Source organism: Eptesicus fuscus, chromosome 10 (assembly GCF_027574615.1).
Source record: "Eptesicus fuscus isolate TK198812 chromosome 10, DD_ASM_mEF_20220401, whole genome shotgun sequence".
Classification (NCBI taxonomy): Eukaryota; Metazoa; Chordata; class Mammalia; order Chiroptera; family Vespertilionidae; genus Eptesicus; species Eptesicus fuscus.
In genome coordinates this window covers 49,071,374-49,098,264 of record NC_072482.1, presented here as the reverse complement: position 1 = coordinate 49,098,264, position 26,891 = coordinate 49,071,374, and the positions used below count along the sequence as shown (strand labels likewise).

The 26,891-nt window shown below is 36.5% G+C and overlaps 1 protein-coding gene across 1 annotated transcript in view; it reads left to right on the top strand.

Annotated features, from left to right (window-relative positions):
- Positions 1-642: 642 nt before the first annotated feature.
- Positions 643-26,891, top strand: part of LOC103294148 (ephrin type-A receptor 7) — a 119,182-nt gene continuing 92,933 nt past the window's right edge. Inside the window, exons 1-3 of the mRNA XM_054722666.1 lie at positions 643-667; positions 4,358-4,513; positions 5,359-5,694. Of these exons, the coding sequence (XP_054578641.1) occupies positions 643-667; positions 4,358-4,513; positions 5,359-5,694 (517 nt within the window). The remainder of the gene's footprint in view (positions 668-4,357; positions 4,514-5,358; positions 5,695-26,891) is intronic.

Here is a 26,891-nt window from a genome sequence, read left to right as displayed (position 1 = left end):
CAAAATAGTACTTCAAAGAAAAAATGTTAAGACTTCTATGACCACATTTTCCAATATAGTTTCTATTATTATCCATTTAATAATAGCCATGCATGTTCTCCATAATTTTGCAGGAATTGTCAGTGACAAAATTCATAATGAAATTGAGAATACCAATTTAATATCTCTTCTGTAGGTATGTTAGGATATTATTTCATAGTTTTGTAAGTTAAAAATAGCTTTAAATTAGTAAAGAGGTATAAATTAAAGAAATAGGGACACATTGAAAATAATTTTTTAGGGTTGCTAAAGCCCTTGAGAGCCATTGAATAAGTGCCAAACTCTGGTTCATTCAGCAGTCGACACTGGTGGAATAGCATGATTTCATATCAGTGGGCCTGCGTTCTAAATCCAGTTTTAACCTAGACAAATGGAATTACTTGAAGAACTCAGGTTACTTTTGCTTCAAATCTGTTTTCCCATCTGTTAAAGTGGTGACAGAATTTAATGTAAATTTGAAAGTTGAATGATAAGAATTTTACAGTTTTCTACCCTATATATTCTATAAATCATGTATGCTGAGAGAAAAAAAAGTATACCTCCTTGTTAATGAGGAAAACAGGAATAAGCCTTTCTTTAGAGGTTTTTATTTGCAATTGGAGCATGGGAATTCGAGGGATTCCACTAGGTAGTTTGCTGCCTAGTAACTCTGGAAGACTTACCTTGTAGATGTTAAATCATGTTGCCACTGTGTTCCCATCTCCCTGCTTCCTAACCTCCTCTCCCTGTAAAACCTATGTAAATACGCACATGATATCATCAAAGACTCAACATACACATTCTCTCCCTCCCTCCCTTCTTTCTTCCCTCCCTCCCTCCCTCTCTTTATTACTGTCTCTTTTTCTTTTTTAATTATCTGGGTATTAATGTTATCAAGCTGCAGGTTGTGAATAAAGCATTGCCTTCTATATTTTATGGATGGTATATCTGGATGTTGAATTACAAATAATACTTAGAGCAAGAGACAGTGAATACTTAAAGAAAGGCTGAGAAATTCATGCTCAGTTCTTTAACTTAGCAGTTCACCTTTCTTTTATGTGTCAAGATCCTATCTTTATAAACATTTTTAAGTGTTATATTTTTATATTATTTTGTAATCAATTTTATTGTTCTCTCTGTGCCTTAGATTTGTAGTTATTGCTACTGAGAACATGTGAAGGTACATTAAGCTTCTTTGTTTATTTAATACTAGAGGCCTGGTGCACGAAATTCGTGCACGGAGGAGGGTTGTCCCTCAGCCCAGCCTGTACCCTCTCCAATCTGGGACCCCTCGAGGGATGTCCGACTGCCTGTTTAGGCCCGATCCCACCGAGATCGGGTCTAAACGGGCAGTCGGATATCCCTCTCACAATCCAGGACTGCTGGCTCCCAACTGCTTGCCTGCCGGCCTTCCTGATTGCCCCTAACCACTCTGCTGCCAGCCTGTTTGCCCCCAACTTCCCTCCTCTGCCAGCCTGGTCACCCCTAACTGCCCTCTCCTGCAGGGTTGATCACCTCCAACTGCCCTCCCTTGCAGGCCTGGTCCTTCTCAACTGCCCTCCCTTGCAGGCCGGGTGCCTCCCAACTGCCCTCTCCTGCTGGCCATCTCGTGGTGGCCATCTTGTGTCCACATGGGGGCAGGATCTTTGACCACGTGGGAGCAGCTATATTGTGTGTTGCAGTGATGATCAATCTGCATAGTACTCTTTTATTATATAGGATAGAGGCCTGGTATAGGGGTGGGGGCCAGCTGGTTTGCCCTGAAGGGCGTCCCGGATCAGGTGTGGGTTCCCTTGGGGCATGGGGCGGCCTGAGCGAGGGGCCTGTGGTGGTTTGCAGGCCGGCCACGCCCCCTGGCAATGCAAGCGGAGGCCCTGGTATCTGGAATTTATTTTCCTTCTACAATTGAAACTTTGTAGCCTGGAGCAGAGCCAAGCCTGGGGCTCCCTCTGAGGCTGGCTGGCAGCCATTTGTGTTTGGGTTATAATTGAAACTTTGTTGCCTTAAGTGGGTGGGCCCGGCCAGGGTGTGCGAAAAGCTTTGCTTCCCCTGTTGCCAGCGGCAACCCTGGCCTGTTCTCTCAAGCTCCATTCTGCCGCCATTTGTTTGAATTTGTTTACCTTCTATAATTGAAACTTTGTAGCTTGAGTGGAGGCTTAGGCCTGGCAAGGGCAGGTGGAAAGCTTGGCTTCCTCTGTTACCTAGGAAACCTTGCTCTCTGTGGCTGTAGCCATCTTGGTTTGGGTTAATTTGCATACTTGCTCTGATTGGATGGTGGGCATGGCTTGTAGGTGTGGCTTGTGGGTGTGTCGGAGGTATGGTCAATTTGCATATTTGTCTATTATTAGATAGGATGTGTTATGTGTGTTTTCCTCGTCTATGAATTGAGGAAGCCAACCAAAGGCAGACTGGCTTTTGAGCTCAGGAGTGTATGATATATTTACAAAGAGTTGATTGTAGTTCTGTTTCTGTATCTAACACTTATCTTTCACAATATAACAGATATTTAAGTTTCTAAGTTATCTAAAATACCCATCTTGTTCATGTAAAAGAGGCTTATTTTCTTGAAACTCAGAAGGTGATTTTGAACTCTCAAATGTATCAAAATCATGAGTTAAAAAATTAGCATGTGAACAAAAATAGAGAATGATTCACCTTTTTTTTTTTTTTTGAGAATATACCTTCTTGATAAAACAAGATTGTTTTTCCCACCAAATAGTGAAAATGTGATTCAGTTACTGAATAATGCCCAAGTTAAGAACATTAAATAAACTTAAATATAAATGTAGGTTAAATATTAACTAATCTTTATAGATATGATTTATTAATTTCTATTAAATTTGAAGGTCACTAAAGCTTAAAAAGATATTCATTTAAAATATGAAGGATACATTAAATTTATTTAATATATTCAATGTATAATACCATCTGTTAATAAAAATTGTTGAGATAATATAATTTTAGTTTGCTAAATTTTAATTGAAAATAAATATAGAAAATATCCAGTGATAGTAAATGGTTTAAGGGTACTTGATTTAATAATAAATAGGATGTAAGTGAGTAAAAACAACTTCAGTAGGAGGTGATAGCGATGTTTTCTGTACTTATCTAATCATTGCTGAGAGCATTTGCTGTGTTAGTGTGACTATATCCTAAGCTTCTCTCAGCAGGGGAGAAACAGTCCTCAGTCTGTTTACAGTTGATGGCTTTCTCCTTAATTCTGATGGAATAGGTGTCTCCTATTTACAAGATTTCATTATTTTTAGTAACACGGGAGTTCACTTAGTAGAAAGCAACCTGTTAAATTGTTTTAAGTTCAATTGGTTGAAATTATATTTTGAAGTTTCCTGAAAATTCGAAGGGAATAAATTTCTATCATTTTCAGATGAAAAATTTTATACCGTTGTTTCTAGTAGACGATTAAACTTATTTTTTATATTTTTCATTATAAATCAAATTAACACAAAATGTTAATTTATAGCTATATTTTTAAAAATATATTTTTAATGATTTCAGAGAGGAAGGTAGAGGGAGAGAGAAATAGAAACATCAATGATGAGAGAGAATCATTGATTGGCTGCCTCCTGCATGCCCCTTTTGGGGATTGAACTTGCAAACCAGGCATGTGCTCTTGACAGGAATTAAACCGGGGACCCCTCAGTCTGTGGGCCGACACTCTATCCACTGAGCCAAACTGGCCAGGGCTACAGCTATATTTGATGAAGAAAACATAACTTTTTGAGTGTGTTAATGCAGTTTAACAAACAAGTTAATTCTATTGAAATTGACATTACCCTTATTTAAATATTTTAAGATTTTGTCTAAATAAATTATGCTTATGTTTAGTTTAGGGCTCTTGACTTTGAACTGATGCCAACTATAGGTACAAGTTTGCTGTATCTTTTGATTTTTATTATTTTGTCTTAAAATGTAGTATCATAAAATATGGTTATTGATATATACTAACATGAAATCTACTATATATATATATATATATATATATATATATAAAAGCCAAATGACCGGAACAACTGGAACGACTGGTTGGTATGACAAGCACTGAGGCCAGCCAACCGGCCCGAAGGGGGCAGGGCCAGCTGGCCAACCTCCCACGGCTCCTCCCTTTGGCTTGCCTGGCCCCCTGATCAGCCCCAATTGGGGCGGGCCAGCAAGACCGCACCCATGCACAAATTCGTGCACTGGGCCTCTAGTGTTATCATAAACAGCTTGTTTTTCACAAATCATATTTCATACTTTATTCTTTGCAAAATATTACTGAAATTGAAAAAAGGTCTACTTGCTCTCATGTTTCTATTTTCACTTTCTTTTGTATACCCAGCCTGTGGCCGAGGGTTCTACAAATCTTCCTCTCAAGATCTTCAGTGCTCTCGTTGCCCAACTCACAGTTTTTCTGATAAAGAAGGTTCTTCAAGATGTGAATGTGAGGATGGGTATTATAGGGCTCCATCTGACCCACCATATGTTGCGTGCACAAGTAAGTCCGTAGCAGTAAAGTTACAAAAGGACTTTCAGATTCCTTCCTGTCATTGAGATAGGCATAGAATTTGTGAATACATTCACAAATCTTAATTATTATTAAGTATTTAAAATTTGTTCATAAACCTCTAAGGCTAAACAATAACGTAAAATACATCTTACTTCAACTTCAATGTAATTCTTATGTTTTCAAAATCAAGATGCATTTTAATAATACTTTTCACATCTATTTAACAGGAATCATAAAATGTAAAAAGTTATTTATTTGAGTCTTACATGTGTATGAAATGCGATTAAAAAGTAATGGTTTGCAAATTAAAATTCCATCACTAAATTGAACAAATCTCACATCTTGGTGCTTCAATTAATGAGTGCTTGAGAGACCCAAATCCAAACCAAATTCCAGACAGTCCTATAAATCATTCTTGAGCGCATTAAAAATGAATAGATGTATTCTCTGTTATATGCTTAAAAAGGAAACTATTTTTAAACAACTTCACAACTGTTTTTTTTTAGGTGCATTAACTGTTCTTCTTTAATTGCTTGGAAGTAAAGTAGCTAAAGACCGTGGCAAAAGTACAAAGACAGTTGTTATCCTGTTTTCATTTTGACATATTAAATGGAAAATAAATAAAGCCTCTTGCCAAGTGAATTCAAGGAGGCTTTTATATGGCTTCTCTAGGAAAGGTAATGAAATGTTTATGTGAAAGAAAGCATTGCGACTAGTTTTCTGTATGGTAATTCAGCCGCCAGCTTAATGCACCACGTGGACCTGCGGTGCATTTTGTTTGCTTTTTTTTTTTCTTCTGTTTTTGTTTATTTATTTATTTTTGGTTTCTGAAGGGCCTCCATCTGCACCACAGAACCTCATTTTCAACATCAATCAAACCACAGTAAGTTTGGAATGGAGTCCTCCTGCAGACAATGGGGGAAGAAACGATGTGACCTACAGAATATTGTGTAAGCGGTGCAGTTGGGAGCAGGGCGAGTGTGTTCCTTGTGGGAGTAACATTGGATACATGCCCCAGCAGACTGGATTAGAGGACAACTACGTCACCGTCATGGACCTGCTAGCCCACGCGAATTACACTTTTGAAGTTGAAGCTGTAAATGGAGTTTCTGACTTAAGCCGATCCCAGAGGCTCTTTGCCGCTGTCAGTATCACCACTGGTCAAGCAGGTATGTTTTTTCGTTTGCCTTTACTAAGTGAATAATGTGCTTACAGAGGTGAGGTGTCTCACTTGAATATTTCCTTAACTTGGCTACACAGAACTCAATTATTCCAGCCTGTTGATTATTCACACCTTTAGCTTGTCTTTGTTATTTCTCCTGTTGCCTGTTAAACCATTACTAGACTCATTAACATCTCCTCCAGAGATCTGGCAGGAGAAATAAAAGGGATAAATTGTAAACCAGTTAAGGCTGCTCTTAGACTAGAAAGTCTGTTGAAAGATCTAGAGGAGAGTGGATATATTGGATAAAATGAAATGCAGAATATTACTTGCATTTTTACCTTTTTGTGTGATATGTGCTCATGATCAAAATCTACCTGAGAATTAAGAATAATGAAAGAGTTGGCTGCACTGTCTCACATAGTGTTAATCAATTTTTTACCAGAGAGAATGTGTTATTTACATTATGTGGCAAGTCTGAATTAAATTTTGCATAAGGGAATTTTAAGTTCATCAGATTTGTGATGATATAATGTTTATAATGTTGAATTACATACTTGGGAGGTCTCATGACAATTTCAGAAGAAATGAATTAGGATATATAATAACCATGATTATGAACTTGTAATTTAGCCTAAAAGCAGTTTTCACTTATTTCCTTACTCGCATTTGAGATGCCCTATTCAGTCATTCTCCGCATTGCTATGTATGTTTTGGAAAGCACAAATTGGGAAGGAAGTTTCATGAATTGGAGATTTTCTAAACTTTCAGAAAAATATTATTACTGAAGAAAGTTTCAGAAATTGAGGGCTTTCTCAATCTTTTGAAAATCCTTGCTGCTGAAGGGAGATGCTATGTAGTAGATGTAGCCAAGTGTTATGTCATTGTCATTAATAAAACTGGACCTACCCGGGAACCCAGAGTTGTGTGAGCATCATAATCAAGGTCTTCTTGATTTTTGGCTGACTGTCAAAAACCAGTATTAGCCCAAATTCCTGGACATAGACTAATCTATTCTTCATTTCTATGCCAATTTTAGCAAAGTTACCTATTTAAATGATATCTGCAGAATGAAAACTATGCATATGGTCTTCTGCTTACCATTCTGAACAAAGTAGTAGGTTCTTATTCTAAAGGTTTCTCTTTGATATTTAAAAGGCTATTGCAAATCAGATCTCCCCTATAAAATTAGAAGTCCGGAGGTAAAATAACCTAGAGACTTTTAAATCTTCAAACATTAGACCAAAGCAATAACTGATTTCACTGATATTTGCATTGATGTAATGTATTTACCCTACACTATGTACTAGTCTTAAAATGCTGCTGCTGTTACATATTTTTGTTGGTGTGCTTTATATTGAAATTTGTCATCATAACTATACAGTGAGTGTGTTTGAGACACTAGGTTGTCCAAGCCGGTTTGGATCGGTGGATAGAGTGTTGGCTCACAGATAGAATGGTCTCAGGTTTGAGTCCAGTCAAGGCCACGTACCTCAGTTGCAGGCCTGAGCCCTGGTCTTGGCCTGGTTAGGATGAGTGCTAGAGGTAACCAATCAATGTGTCTCTCTCACATTGATGTTTCTTTATGTCTCTACCCCTCTCTCTAAAAATCAATGGAAAAATATCCTAGGGTGAGGCTTAAAAACAACAAAAATCTTTACGTTTATGATTGTGACACTGGCACTATCTTTGGAATCATTAATAGGACTCTGAGGTCTACTGAGCTAGAATAACTGCTGCATTCCTGCTGATATCAACTATGTAAAGGAACATTTAAAATTATTTTTTAATACAACATACAGATGCTGAACTTATACCCCAATTAGAGTTTGCCAATTAGGTTGCATTTGGAATCTGTTTTTTTGCTCTTTAAATGTTGGTGTTTAATTTTTCAAATTTATACTACACCAGCTAAGTGGGTCATAGATTTTACATAAATTTTCAAATCAAATATCTCACAGTAGTAAAGTGGCTTTAGGCATTGATTCTCTTCTGGTTAAAAGCAAACTAGTTTTGTTTGTTTTTCTGGGAGGAGGTAATTTAAATGTGCAAAAATTAGATTGTGATGGTTGCACAATTCTGTAAACATCCTAAAAAATATTGAATTGTGTACTTAAAATGAGTGAATTTTATGGTATACAAATTATATCCCATTAAAGCTCTTAAACTGTTTATGAAGAATAAATATAATAAAGTTAAAAAGCAAACTAGGTTTGCACTTTTATATTGAAATATTAATGCACAATTGTCTAGTCTCTACTATATCTCAAATACTAAAAACCCGTGAATTTTCACTGTTACACTGTTAGTTTTTTCTACTTCAAAAAAAGTGTTTAAATATGGCAGAAAGCTGTGGCAATTTGAAAAGTTTTAAATTAGTTTTTAACAGAGCATATGTAGAATATGTGAATGACTATTTTCCTATTCCATTTGTATACCTACTTTCCCTCACCTGCATCAGCAATATTTGTGCTATTTTTAAAGGGGGAATGATTTGAAACTTGGTTCATGTTCATGAGTATCATGGAAATCTGCAGTGATCTTTGAAGTTCTCCATTAACCACATAGCCTCACTTCCCACGTAGTATATGCTGCGGTCACTTCAGTAATGAATTTAAAACCTCTATCTCTGGTTTAAATCCATTGATGCCTTGTATAAAAAAAAATATTCTGGCCTGACCAGCATGGCTCACTGGTTGAATGTCTACCTATGAACCAGGAGATCACAGTTTGATTCCCGGTCAGAGTTGCAGGCTGGATCCCCAGTGCAGGGCATACAGGGGGCAACTAATCAATGATTCTCTGTCATCATTGTTGTTTCTATCTCTCTCCCTTTCCCTTCCTCTCTGAAATCAATAAAAAAAATATTAAAAAAAAAAAAAAGAATCTGCGTGTGAGGGGGCAAGAATACAGAGTTAGAATGGCACATAATCAGCCAGGGTTTGAAAGGCAGTGTGTGCTCTTTGTAATTCCTTTTCTATTATATTGGAGTCTGGAGCTCAAGACCCTCTGTACCACCGTTTGTGGAAATGGAAATACATTGAATGGAAATATATCTTTTGTTCAGGGTATTGGTCAAGGAATGGTGCTCTAGGCCTGGTTCTGCCTGAGCACACAGGAGGCATGTGCTCAAGGATGAACCGCTAAAGTTCTTTATACATAAAATGGGGATAAAATAATAGCTAGCTTCCTGTATTATCTTGTTAAATGAGATTATGTTAGAGAAAACTTAAAAAATCTTATTACAAAAATGATACTTTAGTGAGTAGCAAGATGAATGCTTATTAGTTTCTTTTTATGTAAAGCTTTGTGAACATGTCAAGGCAAAACAGTCTAAAGTTTTTATTACAATGAGAGGGGAGAATAATGGAGGCTCAGAATTGTCAGTGATGTGTCACAAATTGGAGGATGGAGAAATTAATTTTATTTGGCCTGTATAAAATGTGACTCTTAGACTAGTCACAAGTTATCTTAAGACTAGTCTAAAGCTACCTTTAGACCAATAATTTATAGGTCTAAATTATTATTTAGATCATTTATTACTTAGACCAATAATTAGCTTTAAGATGAGAACTATAGTGAGAGCATAATCTGTGATATTCATATTTAGATAATTTTTGTATTTACTTATCAGGAACATATGACTTACATAAACTGGCGGAAATATATTCTTTTTACTATTGCTTTTTTAGGAATGTTATTGATCTATTAAGAGTGAAGTCAGCCGAAACCGGTTTGGCTCAGTGGATAGAGCGTCGGCCTGCGGACTCGAGGGTCCCAGGTTCGATTCCGGTCAAGGGCATGTACCTTGGTTGCAGGCACATCCCCAGTAGGGGGTGTGCAAGAGGCAGCTGATGGATGTTTCTCTCTCATCGATGTTTCTAACTCTCTATCCCTCTCTCTTCCTCTCTGTAAAAAAATCAATAAAAATATATTTAAAAAAAAAAAGAGTGAAGTCACATGGATCAAACTCATAGACATTGGAGAGATTTTTAAAATATATAAGTGGAGGGGAAAGCATATACATTTGATTTATGGCATGATGATGCTCAATCTTCTTTACATTGGAAGGCTCTCTTGAACAAATATGGTCTTAATAATTACTTAAATGTTTTTAAGAGCTGACTACTATTTAAATGCTACTTTTAAAGTATTCATCCAGCTGTACTGACCAGTGTGTGTCAAGCACTGTGGAGAATGCTAGGACAGAAGGTAAAGAATGGTCTCATCCTTATGAGGTGCCCATAATGTAGTAGGATATGTATTTCACAACTCAAGACAGTGAACTTGAATGTCAAGTGATGCATGCTGTAAAAATATTAGGAACAACATACAGAAACCCTGAAAAAGGACTGCCTATTTGGAGGGGGGTGGGGGGACGTGAGGGGTGGTAGGGGGAGGAATGTCCTCATAGAAAATATGCCAGTCATCCTACAACTTCAGAATGGATATGAATTTGCCAAAATGAGGAGAAATAAGGTATATTCTAGGCCCTCAAGAGGAGCACCCCCTTTAAAATCTTATAATTCCCACTAGAGGCCGGGTGCACGAAATTCAGGGGCGGGGGGGGGGTGTCCCTCAGCCCAGCCTGCACTCTCTCCAATCTGAGACCCCTTGAGGGATGTCCAACTGCCCATTTAGGGATCAGGCCTAAACGGGCAGTCGGACATCCCTCTCACAATCCAGGACTGCTGGCTCCCAACCGCTTGCCTGCCTGCCTTTCTGATTGCCCCTAACCGCTTCTGCCTACCAGCCTGATCACCTCCTAACCACTCCCCTGCCAGCCTGATTGATGCCAAACTGCTCCCCTGCCAGCCTGATTGCCCCTAACTGTCCTCCCCTGCAGGCTTGATCACCCCCAACTGCCCTCCCTTGCAGGCCTGGTCCCCCCCAACTGCTCTACCCTCCTGGCCTGATCACCCACAACTGCCCTCCCTTGCAGGCCTGGTCCCTCCCAACTGCCATCCCCTGCTGGCCTGATTGTCCACAACTGCCCTCCCTTGCAGGTCTGGTCCCTCTCAACTTCCCTCCCCTGCTGGCCATCTTGTGGCAGCCATCTTGTGTTCACATAGGGGCAGCCATCTTTGACCACATGGGGGCAGCCATCTTGTATGTTGGACTGATGGTCAATTTGCATATTACTCTTATTAGATAGGATAGAGGCCTGGTGTACGGGTAGGGGCCGGCTGGTTTGCCCTGAAGGGTGTCTGGGATCAGGGTGGGGGTTCCCTTGGGGCATGGGGCACCCTGGGTGAGGGGCCTGTGGTGGTTTGCAGGCTTGCCACGCCCCCCGGTGACCCAACTGGAGGCCCTGGTATCTGGGATTTATTTATCTTCTATAATTGAAACTTTGTAGCCTTGAGCAAAGGCCAGGGCATGCCAGGGCAGGCGGGAAGCTTGGCTTCCTCCATTGCCAGGGGCAACCCAACCCAAGCCTCCTGCTCTCTCCAGCTCTGTGGCCGCTGCCGTATTTGTTGGGTTAATTTGCATAATCGCTCCTGATTGGTTGGTGAGTGTGGCTTGTGGGCGTAGTGGAAGTATGGTCAATTTGCATCTTTCTCTTTTATTAGATAGAATTATATTCCATCCATAGACCAACAGGATTAACATAAAAGTGGTCTGCAGAAGTATGAAAGTTAATAAAAACAGGCCTCCCTAAAATTCTGCAATACCTCCATTCACTGTGGGATCATTTAAACAATTAAACAATTTAATTTTGTTAGCAAACTAACAAAAAATTATAAAATGTGTTATTTCCCCCAAAGAGATTTAATAAGAGATATAGTAATTATTCTTGTATTCCTCCTATGTAATAGAGAAACTTCGGATAGAAGACCTCTAAGATCCTATCCTATGTCCATAATTAAACAGACAAAGTCATCAAACAATAGAAAATATACATTGTGCACTGTTGATTGACAGTTATTGATAGTTGAGTAGTGTGTGTACAGATAATGTAATTTTTAGTGTGATTGATAGCATTGAGAAGCAAATGAGGATGAATACTGTCATCTCTTGAAAGAGGATCTAATTCCCCAAGTTGGGCTCCCCAGGAGAATAGTGTGCAGGAGTGGTATTTTAGGGTGTGCACATCGGATCAGCACCATCGGAAGAGACGGGGAGGGAGTATTACTGAGCAGATGAGCTATGATGCGGGCTCATTGTAATCCTCAGCCTACACCACAGGGCGCTCTTCACCTTTCCTGGACCTTCAGGTTGTCCAGGGTTGAGAGCGTGGCAGACTTTCATACCTGTGTGATATCCAGATATGGCTGCAGGCTACCCTAGTAAGGCACAAATTGTCATTTTCCAGACAAAGGAATTCTAAAGAGGGTGCAGGGATCTGGGCTCTGCTTTCTGGCAGCTGTCTCAGAAGCTGGGCAAGTAAGTCTTTCTGTCCTTCACCAGGGGGGATGTGGGCAGCCCCTCACAGCCTCCCTTACAAGTAGTTAAATCATGCACAAGAATGAGAGGACAAAGTTCAGAGTGTGTTTAGAGAATAGCGGTGTAAACTAGTGGATAAAGATTTGTAGGAAAGGATAATAGGAAACTTTATTTTTAGGAAAATACACCTCTCTGATAGACAAGGGAAGAACCTTGTTGGTTTTGAACAGGCAATGACATAACTGGCCCGGCTAAAGTTTTAAACTTGCTATATCTTCCACATATTTGATGTAATACATAGAGTAGTTTCTTGTATGTAGATTGATATAGATAAGTATTTATCTATACCTATGTATTTATGCAGAAGACATTTTCTGAAAATGTGAGAAAATATCAGCAAATCTGCCATTGTGGTGTAGGGAAACATTTTAATTTCTCTGCCAAGATATCTTACAAAGTTTCTCTCTCTCTCAAGAAATGTATTTTCCTTATCACCAATTGTGTGTATCTGGATGAATGTCCTCACAGAAAATATGCCAGTCATCCTACAACTTGTACACACATTATATCATTAAAATTTCCAGGTAAATTTGTAAATTTGGTAAGATAAGTATTAATAATATTTGCAGGTAAAATGTTGAAGTTTACAGTGTATAACTTAGAAAGGTCACGTGGTAAATATATACATGGTAAAGATTATACATGTGACCTTGATTATTGCAATCAAGTACAACTTTACCTCAGAATTATTGTTATATAATCTTATCATGGTCTGCTAACCTAAAGAATTTAGCTCTATAACCCTTTATATGGGAATTTGCAGATTGATTCAATAGCCTGGTGATAAATTACTGTTCAATGAAAAGGAGACCTAATAAGAAGTGTTATTTCCTGAGGATATTAATAACAAAAGTAATCTATGGGAGAGACCATTGGTAACTATAGTATTTGCCTTTTGGCTACAATTTTATTGTCCTTCAAGAAACTATAAAAATAACCCTGCATGTCTTAATTTCCCTTATGTTTTCAAGTACCCAGATCTTATTTCACTGTCAAAATTAAGATTTGCTTCAGTATTCCCTTTACTTAGATTTCTGTAATGTTTATGGAAAGTGTCGAATGAAATATAAGTGTAGGGTTATATGATATAACACACATAGTCAAAATTACTTGAAAAAAAAAAAAAGACAGTGCCCGAAGTCATTTCCTGTATTTGTCAGAGTATCTTTACACATATTTATTAATGTGACTCAACCGTGACTACTTTTCTCATAAATTAACTCAGATCATTTTTTTTCAATGACTTAAAATAGTAGTTCGAGTTAGAAGTAAAATAAATTAATTCCGTTTAAGTTTATATATTTTTTATATTTCCCAGGAATATATAAGCTTGATTTCTACTTTAAGGGAACTTAATGTTAAGCAAAAAGTATTTTCTTGTTTGAGAGCATTTACTGATTATATTGAACAATATTAATGCAACAGCCTCTGTAAGGTGAAACAAGATATAAGTGCAAGAAAAGCCACCACCACCAACAAAAATGTTATAGAAATAGTTTTAATGTTGCTAAAACATGCACATACTCACACGTATACAGTCTGCAACAGAAAGATCAGCTCAATGAGATTCTTTTAACAGTAAACCATTCAAAATACGCATGTCTGTTTGATTCTAGTTATTTTATAAACCTGCTTTATCTGAAAGGCAGAGCAAATACAATCATGCTAATTCATGCCATAGGACATGCTATTTTAGAAATTTACATGCTTTGCTTAACAAATAGTTTTAGATTCTCTTAGTAAAGTTTAATTCTTTAATGTTTAAGTATTTTTGTGACACCATTAATTTAAGAGTATACATGTAGGTACATTTCCGGGTTTTTTTTAGTGGGCATCACTAATTAAAACATATAAAGGTAGATTTGGGATACTCTTTTAATAAACTTTTTATTATGGGAAATGCAACTATGTTGGCATGAATACTGACAACTACAATTTATTGAGTGCTTACTAGTATTATGGGCTGGTAACTTTACATGTAAAGACCCATATGCCTACACAGTATCTTTACATCCCAAACTTACTATGTAAATTTAGGAGAAAATTAAGTATTTGTGTGATCACCCAAGGACATATTTTTGTTGATTTTTAGTGAAAGAGGAAGAGGGAGAGGGAAGAAGAGATGGAGGAGGAGAGGAATTGAGAGACAGAGAACTCTGATGTGGGAGATAAACATTGATCGTTTGCCTCCTGTACATGCCTCACCCAGTTATGTGCCCTGGCAGGGAATCGAATCTGCAACATTTTTGGTTTATCAGATGACCTTCCAACTAACTGAGCTATCTGGCCAGAGCTCCTGTATTTTCTTATAAATTCTTCACATTTTATCTGGGAAATGTTTGTCTTTTCTGTTAGACTTCACTTTGTAAGAAAACAGTGGTATCTTAGTCTTATTCAATAGCCCCAGTAACATATTGGGCTCAGAGTACAAGCTTAATATATCTGTTGAACAAATTAATAAATTCTTTTTTTTTTTTCTCATTGAATTTCAGAGAGAAAGGGAGAGGGAAAGAGAGATAGAAACATCAATGATGAGAGAGAATCATTGATTGGCCACCTCCCAGATTCCCCCTACTGGGGATTGTGCCTGCAACCCAGGCATGTGCCCTTGACTTGAATCGAACCCAGGACCCTTCAGCCTGTAAGCTGATGCTCTACCCACTGAGCAAACTGATGAGGGCGAATCATAAACTCTTTATATAGTATTGTAATATGAAAAGAGATGTTATAAGATTATTAAGATTAATATTTAAAAGATTAATTTAATTCATATTTATAATTTTATTTAAATTAGGCAATGGATACATAGGATAATGATTTCACCTATAAAAATTTTGTGATTTGGTCTTGAAACTGTAGATATTTTTAAAAATCTTATAATGAGTTTTTCAATCTCTACTTGGTATTTAAGTAGAGATTTAGGACAAAAGTTTAAGTAATCTATTATAAAATATTAAGATACAAATAACCTTTAATTTTGAAAACTTAGAGTTGTTCATATTTTGAAAATCTGAAAATAGAATTAATGTCTGTCTTTTTATATGACATTAAATGTATTAGAAGCATGAATAGAAACTAAGATTTGAGGTCTTTTTCATTAGGGCTTAGGACTACTAGTTTAAGCACATGACACCTGCTCTTCATATACACTGAGTGGCCAGATTATTATGATCTCTGAACGCATAATAATCTGGCCACTCAGTGTATATCCTATATAATAAAAGGCTAATATACAAATTGTCCTCTCAACCAGGAGTTCGACCACCAGGAGTTCGACCAGCTGGCCAACTGCCCATGTCGCCTCCCCCGGCCAGGCTGGTTAGACCCCACCCATGCACGAATTCATGCACAGGGCTTCTAATATATATATATATATGTATATGTATATAATATATATATATATATATATATATATATATATAATATTAACATAATACATATAAAATATTAACACAATACACTGAGTGGCCAGATTATTATGCATTCAGAGATCATAATAATCTGGCCACTCAGTGTATTATGTTAATATTTTTTGTTTAGTAGTTTTTCACTGCTTCAGACTATAGCATGTAGCTGTTCTGTGATTTTTCTTAACTAAAATATATAGAAAGAAATGCCCCTAAACAACCCATGTCATCAGCCCCACACCTTCATCTGCATCTTACCTCCATATTCGTCAATCCCAGAATCTGTCAGATCCACCCTTTTCTGTTTTTATGAATATGTGTAATGAACTAATTTTGCTTATGTTGGGGTTAGGGTGAGAAGTTGATCTGCATGCTGTTGAATGAAGGACTGTAGACATTTGAAAGAAACCTAGTATAAGGTGTTTTACGTAGCTTGTCATTACAATTTAATACGTCTTAATCTTTTCTTAAATTTTTTATCTCAGCATTGTTACTTTTTGGATAATGATATTTAAGATCTGGGAAGAAAGAGCTAATTTGTTCATGAGCTTAGTTTTAATACTGCTGTAAACTGAATTGTGTCCCCCCAACACAAATTCTTATGCTAAAGCCCTAACCCCCAATGTGACTGTATTTGAACATAGGGACTATAAGGAGATAATTAAGGTAAAATAAGTTTTTTGGGTTGTGGCCCCTTTCCTAGAGGGTCAGTGTCCATATAAGAAGAAACCCTAGAGAGCTCACACTCTCTCCCTGTGTCCTTACCCCACGGAAAGGCCATGTGGGCACACAGTCAGAACCTGGCCATTGACAAGCCAGAAAGCCTTCATCAGACTCTGAACCCTGCTGGACCTTGAGCTGGGAATTCCAGCCTCCAGACAATAAATTTCTGTTTCTTTTTTAAATATATTTTATTGATTTTTTACGGAGAGGAAGAGAGAGGGATAGAGAGAAACATCGATTAGAGAGAAACATTGATCAGCTGCCTCTTGCACACCCCCTACTGGGGATGTGCCCGCAACCAAGGTTCATGCCCTTGACCGGAATCGAACCTGGGACCCTTGAGTCCGCAGGTTGACGCTCTATCCACTGAGCCAAACCGGTTTCAGCAAATTTCTGTTTCTTAAGACACCTAATGTGTGGTATTTTGTTATAGCAACCTAAGCAGAATAACACAAGCACCCATTCCTGAGATCGTTTAATTTAGTTCTGTACTATTGTTTTGAAGGAAAGTATTTATTTTCAATATTCATGGGGATAAATAAGATGTGTACACTTTCGTGGATGGATCAAGGAGAGGGAATTTTAGAAATTATGTGCATTCCTATAATGTTTCCACCGCAGAAAAGTGCTCAACTTATTGAGGACAATGCCTTAGCAAGTGGCAGAAAGACCAATAGTAATACGTTTATTTTCATATCCAAGACATCTTTTTAACAGAGCCAATTCATTATCTAGTAAATTATATGATGTGCTATATTGATAGTAGTAGAACATTTGGTACAAAGTAAGTTATGAGTTTTGTCACTGAGTTTTTAAGCTTCAGCAAGTTTGTCATATTCTTGGCAATGTTAAACCAGAAATGTCTATGTGATTAAGAAGTGAATGCTGTTTCAGGATTTTCTAGTGAAGATGTTTTTACAACTCTATATTTTAGAGATTTAAATTTGTAACTTGTTAAATTTAAGCTTCCCCTAAATAGGCTCTTCAAAAAATATATGACTGTCCATTAGGACCATTATCCTGGAATAGTCTATAATGATGGAATTATGCAAAGTAATTCTTATTATGTGTGTTGTCCTTAATAGGAGATCTTTCATTTTGCTGTCAGCTTATCAAGTAGAAATTGCAGCAAATTAAAAATGCATATAGATAATATGTATAAAATATAGAATATTATTTATAAAGAAATAGCCGCTTTACTCTTAAAGTCATGAAGTTTGTTCAATTAATATATAGCAAAGCTATAACTGAAATGTGACTAACCAGACCACCTATACCTTACTTTTAGGTGAAACATATACAAAACACATTAATAGCATGGACCTAAGTAAAATATGCAACTTTTTTCAGTATACAACCATGGGTCAATATTCAATATATTGAATTCAGTCTCTTTTTCTAGAGGTTTTAAGAACTTAAGTAGACAACAAAATATATGTAATATGATATAGCATTACTACACTAAGAATACAAACTAACTCATTTGTGAAATATTTTTAATACAGATTGAATCAAGAGGTGATTTTTTCCTTAGTTGAGCAAAACTGGTTACTTAATTTACTTGGTGTTGTTTCACAGTACAATAAGGTTTTATCTGTGAGTTGTTTGCTTAGTTCCCATAGAACAACCTATTGTAACCATTTCCCCAAAAGTGTAATTAAAGAAATAGCATTGATATTTTTTAAACAGACACCATTTCAGAAAAAATTCATTTAATAGTCAGAAATCAATAAGTTGCATTTCAGAGAATGAAAAGCCAGTGGATGGTAATTTCATACATTATCCTACCTAATAATAGACAAATATGCAAATTGACCGTACCTTCGCTATGCCCATGATTGGCCAGGAGGTGTGGGGGGGCGGGACTCGGGGTGGCCGGGGTAGTTGATTGGGCCGGCGGGACGCTGAGCTGCGTCGCCAGCAGCAGCACGAGCTCAGCGTCTGCGCCATGGCTGTGCTGCGGCACAGAAGGGGCCTCTGGGGCAGCGAGCTGACGTCCCGCCGCGCGGACCATCAAAAGCGGGGGAGCTGAGTGCCTGTCCGCTCAGGCAGCAGGCCTTTCAGAAGCCTCTGGCGCCTGGTGCACCAGCGGACAGGCACCCAGCTCCCCGTGATCGAAAGGGAAAGCGTGTAGGGGACCCTACACGTGCATGATTCAATCATGCACTGGGCCTCTAGTTTGTATATAAATGGGTACATACATGTGAATTTATGATAATGATAATGATGACAGAGGTGATAATAATAAAAACTTGGGCCCATAAATTTGAAGTACATATTTAGCTTCCCCAGTCCTATTTCCTACACACTGCTATACCTTACCATATATACCATTTCAAGCCCTGGATAAACTGAGGGACATAACTTTGAGAAGGTAGAAGAAAGTCTTTAAATTGACAAGCATTTATTTGTTGTTCCATTTTCAGTACCAGAGTTAAGAGAGAGAGTAAATGTTGATTATTTTTTTCCTTGCTTCATTGGTGAATGAATTGAAGCAAATTTGATTCAGACAAGCATTCTGGTAGAATAATGCAGAGCCATCCACGAAAACATTTGTACTAATCAAACAATGCAGTAAATTAGAGCTACAAGGAAAAGACATTGATCCAAGAGGATCATTAACAGTCTTAACCAACTGATCTACGTACGGTAATAGTGGGAAGGAGGGACCACTATCAAGACCTTGCTTTTCAGATCTGTCTATTACTACTGCAAAAGCCTGATTGCTTCTTGTTTCCATTTCAACTGTTTTATGACTTAGACTCCCTTTGTACTATTGTAAGCAATAAAAAAAGGATCAGTTACGTGGTAAAACTCCAGCAAAAAATATCCATATTTCCTGCACTCCATTTGCAAAGAGGTCAGTCACAAAGGGAGGAGTGATTGGTGCAACCCAACAAAGTTGATCAGGGACAAGGCTGGATGGATGATGTACGTTCTGTGATAAAGTGCACGGTGGGATGTACACACAGGCCTGTAGCTGCTTGCCTTGTTGAAGACACGAGGCTAGAGAAGATCTGAGAAACAGCATAGCTTTAGTGCTCCACAGTTCTTAACGCTCTGTAGCATGTGGACACCAGATATTTAGTGTTCAGATGTTTAATGATATTTGATCATTAATTTCAGCATGTGGAAAAAATACAAATCATTGACTGGGCATAGCATTCATAATGGCAATCATATATGATAATACATTGCAAAGATACTTGGTTAAGCCTTTTCATTATTGAAGTTTATTCAAATTGTGATTATACTCTTAAACCGAACACCCTTACTGTCTGTTACATCAGGCTATATAATTCTAATGTATTTCTGTGATCTAATGTATTTCTGTGCATAGGTATGTATATAGACATTTATTACTATATGTGCTTTTTAACTTCATGTATTTTATGAGTGCACATATAGTCCCAGGATAATGAACATTAGGATGGTGGTGCAAAATAAATGTTATACATCTGAGAATCATAAACCTCTGAATGGTGAGTTAGCGAATGACCTGTCTTGGGAAGAGAAGATGAAGGTATAATTAAAGAGCTTGAGAGAGAAGTTTTGAGAACACTGAGAGTGAGAAGTTGACAGAATATGAAAAGCATATGGTAAAGACCAAAGAGGAGTGCCACGGCTGGCTGGATAAGAGGTCTGTGATAGTAATGGAAGGAAGGGAAATTTCCGGAGTCAGTTGACCTTAGAATCAAATGTTATAGGAGGTCAGTAGAATGAAGACAAAAGAAAGTCCATTGAATTTGATAATTTGGGGCTCTGAGAAACAATTTTGATAGACAACTTGCCGTAGAAAATGTTATAATCATATTTGCCATGATTGAAAACAAAGCTTAGCACTGTGGCATAGGTAGTGTAAGCGCTCAATGTTAGCTGAATTGAATTATAATAGATGACTCTTTATGCTGATTTCATACAACATTTATCAGACTGGCGAGGACTGTAAGACAGAGTATGAGTCTGAATTTTGTTTGAAAAAAATTACTGCCTTTTTCATTTCTAATATATTATCATAACCTTGTTTTCTCCTTGTTTTGATATCTCATCCTATTTTCAAATATCCCTGACATCACTAAGAACCCAAATTTAGCTTCCCATAAATTTCATTATTGAGAATCTGATAATCTCAGAAATAGAGGTCATAAAAGGAAAGCTGTTAATTGTATAAAGATAAATTATGCATCTATAACAATATCCCATATATTTATCATTCTTAATATAAAATATTGCTATAAAATCAAATGACCTGTTACACCCATCTCATAAAGATAAAGATTAGGTCTGTTACTATATATAGTGTATAGGTAGTGTGCATAGTTATATACATACATGTTTTTGTTGTGCTTTTAATTTTCATGTTTCCTTCTAGTCCCAGTTTATTTTCTTTCTTCCAGACATTTAAAATTATGCCCCATATCATGTGCTCCCTTATAAAAAAGTAGGAGATCCACCTAAAAGTTTGGAAATGTTATTCTTGCTGTTTATAGTATGTTAATACTACTAAGTCTTTATCTTTCATTTTTAGTCACCTTTCCTTTTACCTTTAAAAATTACATAAACCAAGAACAGAAAGCCCTGATGCCATTTCATCAGACTTTGGACATTAATATGATTTGTGAGTCCCTTCTGGTGCACCTGCTGCATCAAATACTGGTGTTATGTTTGAAAAGATACTCACTGGCCTCCTTAGAATGCGGTCTAACTGCTCTGATATTTCATTATTTTCCCCAGTCCAGGGATGAAATGGATGAACGGATCTTAATTATAGTGTCCTGGTGACTTTTTTTAAAGCCCATTTTTATGGATAAGCATCAGCTAAATCTGACAAATCATGAATAGTTTACTTTATAGTTTGGTTGGGATTAAGTTACTAACTGGAACCTGCAGGGAACATAAAGAGCAATGTGTGCTGATAAAATGCATTGGGTATTTACCATGCCTGTTTTCAATTTTAATCAGTAACCTTTAGGAATGGAGAACTATAAACAGAAGATTCTCTGACAGATGCATTTTTATGGTTTACCTATAGCACTTCAAACATAAATAGGCTCCATGTATCAGATTTACATACCTAAAATCTAAAAGTGTGTTTGCCTAAGGATTTTCTTACTTCTGAGTTTTCACCATGTGGAAAGAGCTGCTCTGTAAAATTTATTTTTATTCACAACAATGTTACCAATATTTGTTAGAAATAGGTAAAACATTTGTGATGGGCCCTTTACTTGCCGATAGGTATTAGTGCAACATAGATTTTACTATTCTGATTGCCTTTTACTTTGGAGGATTTTTATTTTATACTGAGATGGATGATTTATTTAGGGGAATTTGACATTTTTTTTAAGTTTAAATAAAACATAAAGTGTAAATTTTTGGGAAAGTTACATAATTATTTTAGGGTTTTTAATAGTACATCCCATATTTATGTTATTATTTAGATTTCTGTCTAACAAAAATATTTCAATTTTTATGCTAAGGTTATTATTTTTTCTTGAAAGTAATTGTCCTTTTTTGTGAATTCCATAAGCCCTCTACTAGATGGCATGGTTTTGCTGTTCAGCATTAATCTATTCTTGCAAACAAGAACACTGTTATGCATTGTCTTTAAAAAGGTCACTAAAAGCAAACTGTGTTCATTAGTTATAGCTCGCAAATGAGTAACATGTAAAGCCATATTTCTCAATAACTATCATTTAATTGGGCATTTTGTTTCATCTATCTGCTCTTAGATGTGTAATAAACCCACCTAAGAGAACCCACCATGGAAATTAGATTTAGTATCCCTCTGGGTAACTGAAATTACCCTGCTGTTATAAAACGGTGTATTTTTTATTATTCTTAGCCTGTAAATAAATGTATTGACAGTGAAGAATTAACAGCACATCCAGGAAGGCTTTATTTGATAATGATGATGTAAAATATTGTACACCATTCGATGTATCTAATTTATAACTCTGTTTGATTCCCCCAGCATGTCTTTCATCTGCAAGAATTGCACCCTGGGGACTAGTCAACTGATTAATTCATCACTTGTTCTTTTATGGTTGCAATCCCCATTATAGTAAGAACATAGAGCAATATTTTCTTCTGAAAGCTGCCAGCCAACTGGTTCCAGTCTAGTTGACCTTTTGTTTGGAACTATGATCCTAATGGCTTTTCTATTGGCTTCTGTTTCTAAGAGGTTACATTACAATCTACCTTTTTGTCCTATGGGATCATGATGAGATTAGGACAGCAAGAGCAAATTCCACACCTGCAATTACAGAGTTTTATAAAAAAGAAAGACCTGCCTCAAGTTAACCTGTAGGCTTTTGTAAAATGCCTTTTGATTTATCTGTCACCTGATCCATCAGCAATGAATAATTTTCATGGAAGTTGCACTTTAATTACATTCCCATTTGACTTGCATTATCAAGCCCTATCTAGGTAATTAATCTCACCAAGTATCCAATTTCAGCCTTTATTGCTGGCAGGCAGGCCTCCTGAATTATGTGTGCTTCAATGGGTCTTGGGTCTTTAACCAGGCAGACCCTGAAAGAGATCTGAGGTCCTCCAAATGCTGGAACCATGCCTTAGAAGTGTTGTGTGTGTGTTTTTCTTGGATGTTGTGATTAAATTATATTTGATGTCACAAGTACACTTCCATATTCAATGAAGCCTATAGATTATTATAATCAGGAAAACACTCACTTCTAGGCATAGCCAATCTGCATGTCATTTTGTATGTTGTGGATATGTGCTAAATTGTTCACTGTAGCTAACATCTGTATCAATCTGCTGATATAAATTTGCCACAGTTACCACCTAAAAGTTTTGGGTTAAAAGTTGGTTAGGTCAAAATTAGAATGACTTACAATTAATGTGCTTATTTTGAATTAAAAGATATCTCACTTTTTATGTTTTCCCTGTCTTTTTGTTTTGATGATATTAATTCCTTCCTTCCTTACACTGATTGATGTCAAAGTTCAATGATATTACGAACTTAGTTTACACACATACACATGCAATAATTCTAAAATATATAATTTGCCCTTCTGTTATAGTCTTGTTTTATAATTTAACGAGCACATTAAGTAAGTGATTTATAATTTTCTAATTTAGAAATTATATTTATAGTTTATATAGTGTTTTACTCTAAAGATATTTGAAAAAAAATGAGCTCCTTGAAAATCAAATTTAAATGTAATATCAGTTCATTGGCTGTCTGTTTGAAGGTGATGTCTGACAACACTTTAAGCCAGAGATTGCCTGGTTAGCAGAAGGAAGTCAGTCCAATCTGCAGTAGATCAAATAGATTATAATGTTTATACAGTAAGATCTTGTGAAAAATTTGTACTGATGATACTAAGGAAAAGATAACCACTTTTGCAGCTTCTATTATCAGTACTATATAATTAACTCCATAAGTCTTAGTTTCTAGCCCTTACCTCTTTCACAAAGCCCGGCCCTATACCTCTGCAAGGCCATAGGTCATGATGTTAGAAGTATTTCATTGTCAAACCAAAACTCTACACAGCTAAAATTTATTTAAAAAAATATCTTAATGTGTAACTACAGTTTGATCCTTTGTTTTGTATGAAAATAATTGAATAGCTTTAATGTGATCTATGATAAATATGGATTCATAAACCATTTAACATTACTTTCTAAAAATCACATAGTATTTCTTTTTCTAAATGTTTCCCTTGTCCTTTAGAAATGAATCTCCTGAGTTTTTTTCACAGTGATTTAATTGCAAGAATAAACATATTTTACCATCCATGATATTTTTGGAATGGATATGCAATAATTTAGTTCAATATTATTTTGATTATATATGTTCATACTAATTGCTTATAAGCTACAAGACAGTTTAACTCAGGATTTAATTTGGTGTGGAAGATTCATTATGAATGGTTCATTATTGCAAATTTCTCAAGAAAGTGTGTGCATGCACATATATGTATACACATACACACATGCACACCCAGATGTATATATTATGCATGGATATGAATACATATTATAAATTTTAAAGAAATTATTTCCTCTATGAATATACTATTAATGTGTACTACCCCTAATAGTTTAGTATAGAGTATCTCTTAAGTAGTTAGGTAGATTTCCTCTTAAATATTAATATCCAACCAAACAATTTATGGCCTTTTAACATCTGTCTCTACCATTTAGTTTCTTTTTGGCACTTCTGGATCATGAGAGTTTATGTTTTCAGTAAATGGTATATGTTCAGTAAATGGTAATTTTCCATTTTATACCATTTTGAGTTGTGAGTATAACAAATATAAACAATTTAATGTGTACAGATAAAGGAATTGAGGCTTAAATAAGAGAGACTATTGAATAAAACCTTGTAGTTAATCAATAGGGTCTAATTTAAAAATTTAGGAGTATTTGTTAACTAAAAACATGTCATCTGAGTAATTTTGCTTCTCTTCTCTATATTGTTAGATGTAGATTTTTCTCAATGTATTGACTTGCCTAAAATATGTATTGCTTAGTCTGTTTATGTAGTCAATAAACATATTGAGCTGAGCAGATTACTTACCTATATCATAATAAAACAGTTTCTCTATAAAAGTGCATATAGAGAAAAATAGACTTAAAAGACATATCAGACAAGTTGGACTTAGAACTCTGGATTTCAAATCAGAATGTTTCAGTTCAGGTTACCAAGTTTCTTTTTGATCTTGGGCAAGTAGTGCAATCTCTATATTTTACTGTTAAAACAGTATTATATGAAGCAATACATGAACAGTGTATTATAAAATAAAAACACTTTGCAGTTTTCAGATGGTGGTGTTGATGTAATAGAATGGAGTTTTGACCAGCTGTTCTATAAACTTACCTGACAAAGCACAATCTTAGTAAAATTAGCAAATGAATGATGATTGTACTACAACTTAAAGTTGGCTTAATTCTCACAAAATGTAGCCCCCTCAATAATCAGGACCACAAAAATACAGGCATTTCTATAAACCCATTTCTGGCCAAAATCATCATGATTCAAGGAATTCCAGGAATTAACAAGAGATATATATGTTTTAAAATTAACTTTGAATTCTTAAGGCACTATCTCACAATAAATTAGTTTTCATGTTGTTATACTTTTAGACAATGATGGTAAATATCAGTTATATTTTATCTCTTTTTCTGAAAAAAATAAGTAGTGCAGAGGGGACAACGGGGGGAAGAAGGAAATATATATAATACTTTTAACATTAAAGAATTTAAAATAATAATAATAACCATAGCAAACCTCCATTCAAAAAAAAAAGGAAATTAAGTAGTGCAAAAATACATGTGTATGATATGGATTATAAAAAACATTTGTTTAATTTTTTATAAAATTTATTTCCCTATATAGGTAAATATTATAACTACATATACTTTACTCCTCTATCAGAATGCAGGGCCTTTCCACTACTTGACTCAATTTTTATTTTATTGTGTGATTAATATATACTAATAAAAGGGTAATATGCTAATTAGACCAGGTCAACAGGCCATCTTCCGGACGTCCGACTTCCTTCCGGACAAAGCCATGGTGGTGGGGGTCGAAGCACAGGCAGTTAGTGATGAGATCAGGCTGGCAGGGGAGAGCAGTTAGGGGCGAGATCAGGCTGTCAGGGGGTTAGGGGAGATCAGGCCAGCAGGGGAGGGTAGTTGGGGGCAAGATCAGGCTGGCAGGGAAGGGCACTTGGGGGCAAGATCAGGCCAGCAGGGGAGGGCAGTTGGGGGCATTAGGCAGGCAGGCAGATGAGTGGTTAGGAGCCCGTGGTCCTGGATTGTGAGAGGGATGTCTGACTGCCAGTGGGATCAGGCCTAAACCAGCAGTCGGACAACCCCCGAGGGGTCCCAAATTGGAGAGGGTGCAGGCCGGGCTGAGGGACACCACCCTCCCACCCCAGTGCATGTATTTCATGCACTGGGCCTCTAGTATAATATAAAATTGGAAGAGGATGATTTGATATAAATAAATTGAAAAGATTGTAAAGGTCAATAATTTTTAGTTAAGGTTTTTAAGATATATTGTAGTATGCATCTCCATTAAATAATAAGAGAATAAAAAATGACCCACCTTTGTTTTTTATTATTATTTAATATTCAGATATAGTTTATAACTTTTAGGAAATTTTAAGTATTTGGGAATGAAATTTAAACAAATTTGTGACAAACTGGTATTAGGAGAAATATGATTTATTGAGATACTAATTTAGAGAGAAAGTTTAATTTTGAGGTTCGAATACGGTATACAGTGATACAGTCACGGGAATATTCCCTTGTGTAGCTCTGTATGAGCTTCTTAAAATACGTACCAGAAAATTGTTCTCACGCAGTGTATCTCTGATTGGTTTCTACTCTTCCTTTGGTTCTTTCTGTGTTGGCTAGAAAATGAGCCCTTGACTACACGGTTCATGCACACACACCCTGCTTAGTCTACCTTAAACTATTGGGTGGGGGTGGGGGGTTGCGGGCGGCAAGAAATGGGAAGCCAAAAGATATAAAACACAAGAAAAACAAAAAAGACGGGAGAGGAACATGCATTCTATTTTTGGACAGAATAGTGTGTGACAGCAGTTTCAGACTGACCTGTAACTCAGTTGTTTCCTTTGCCTTTTGCTTTTCTGCT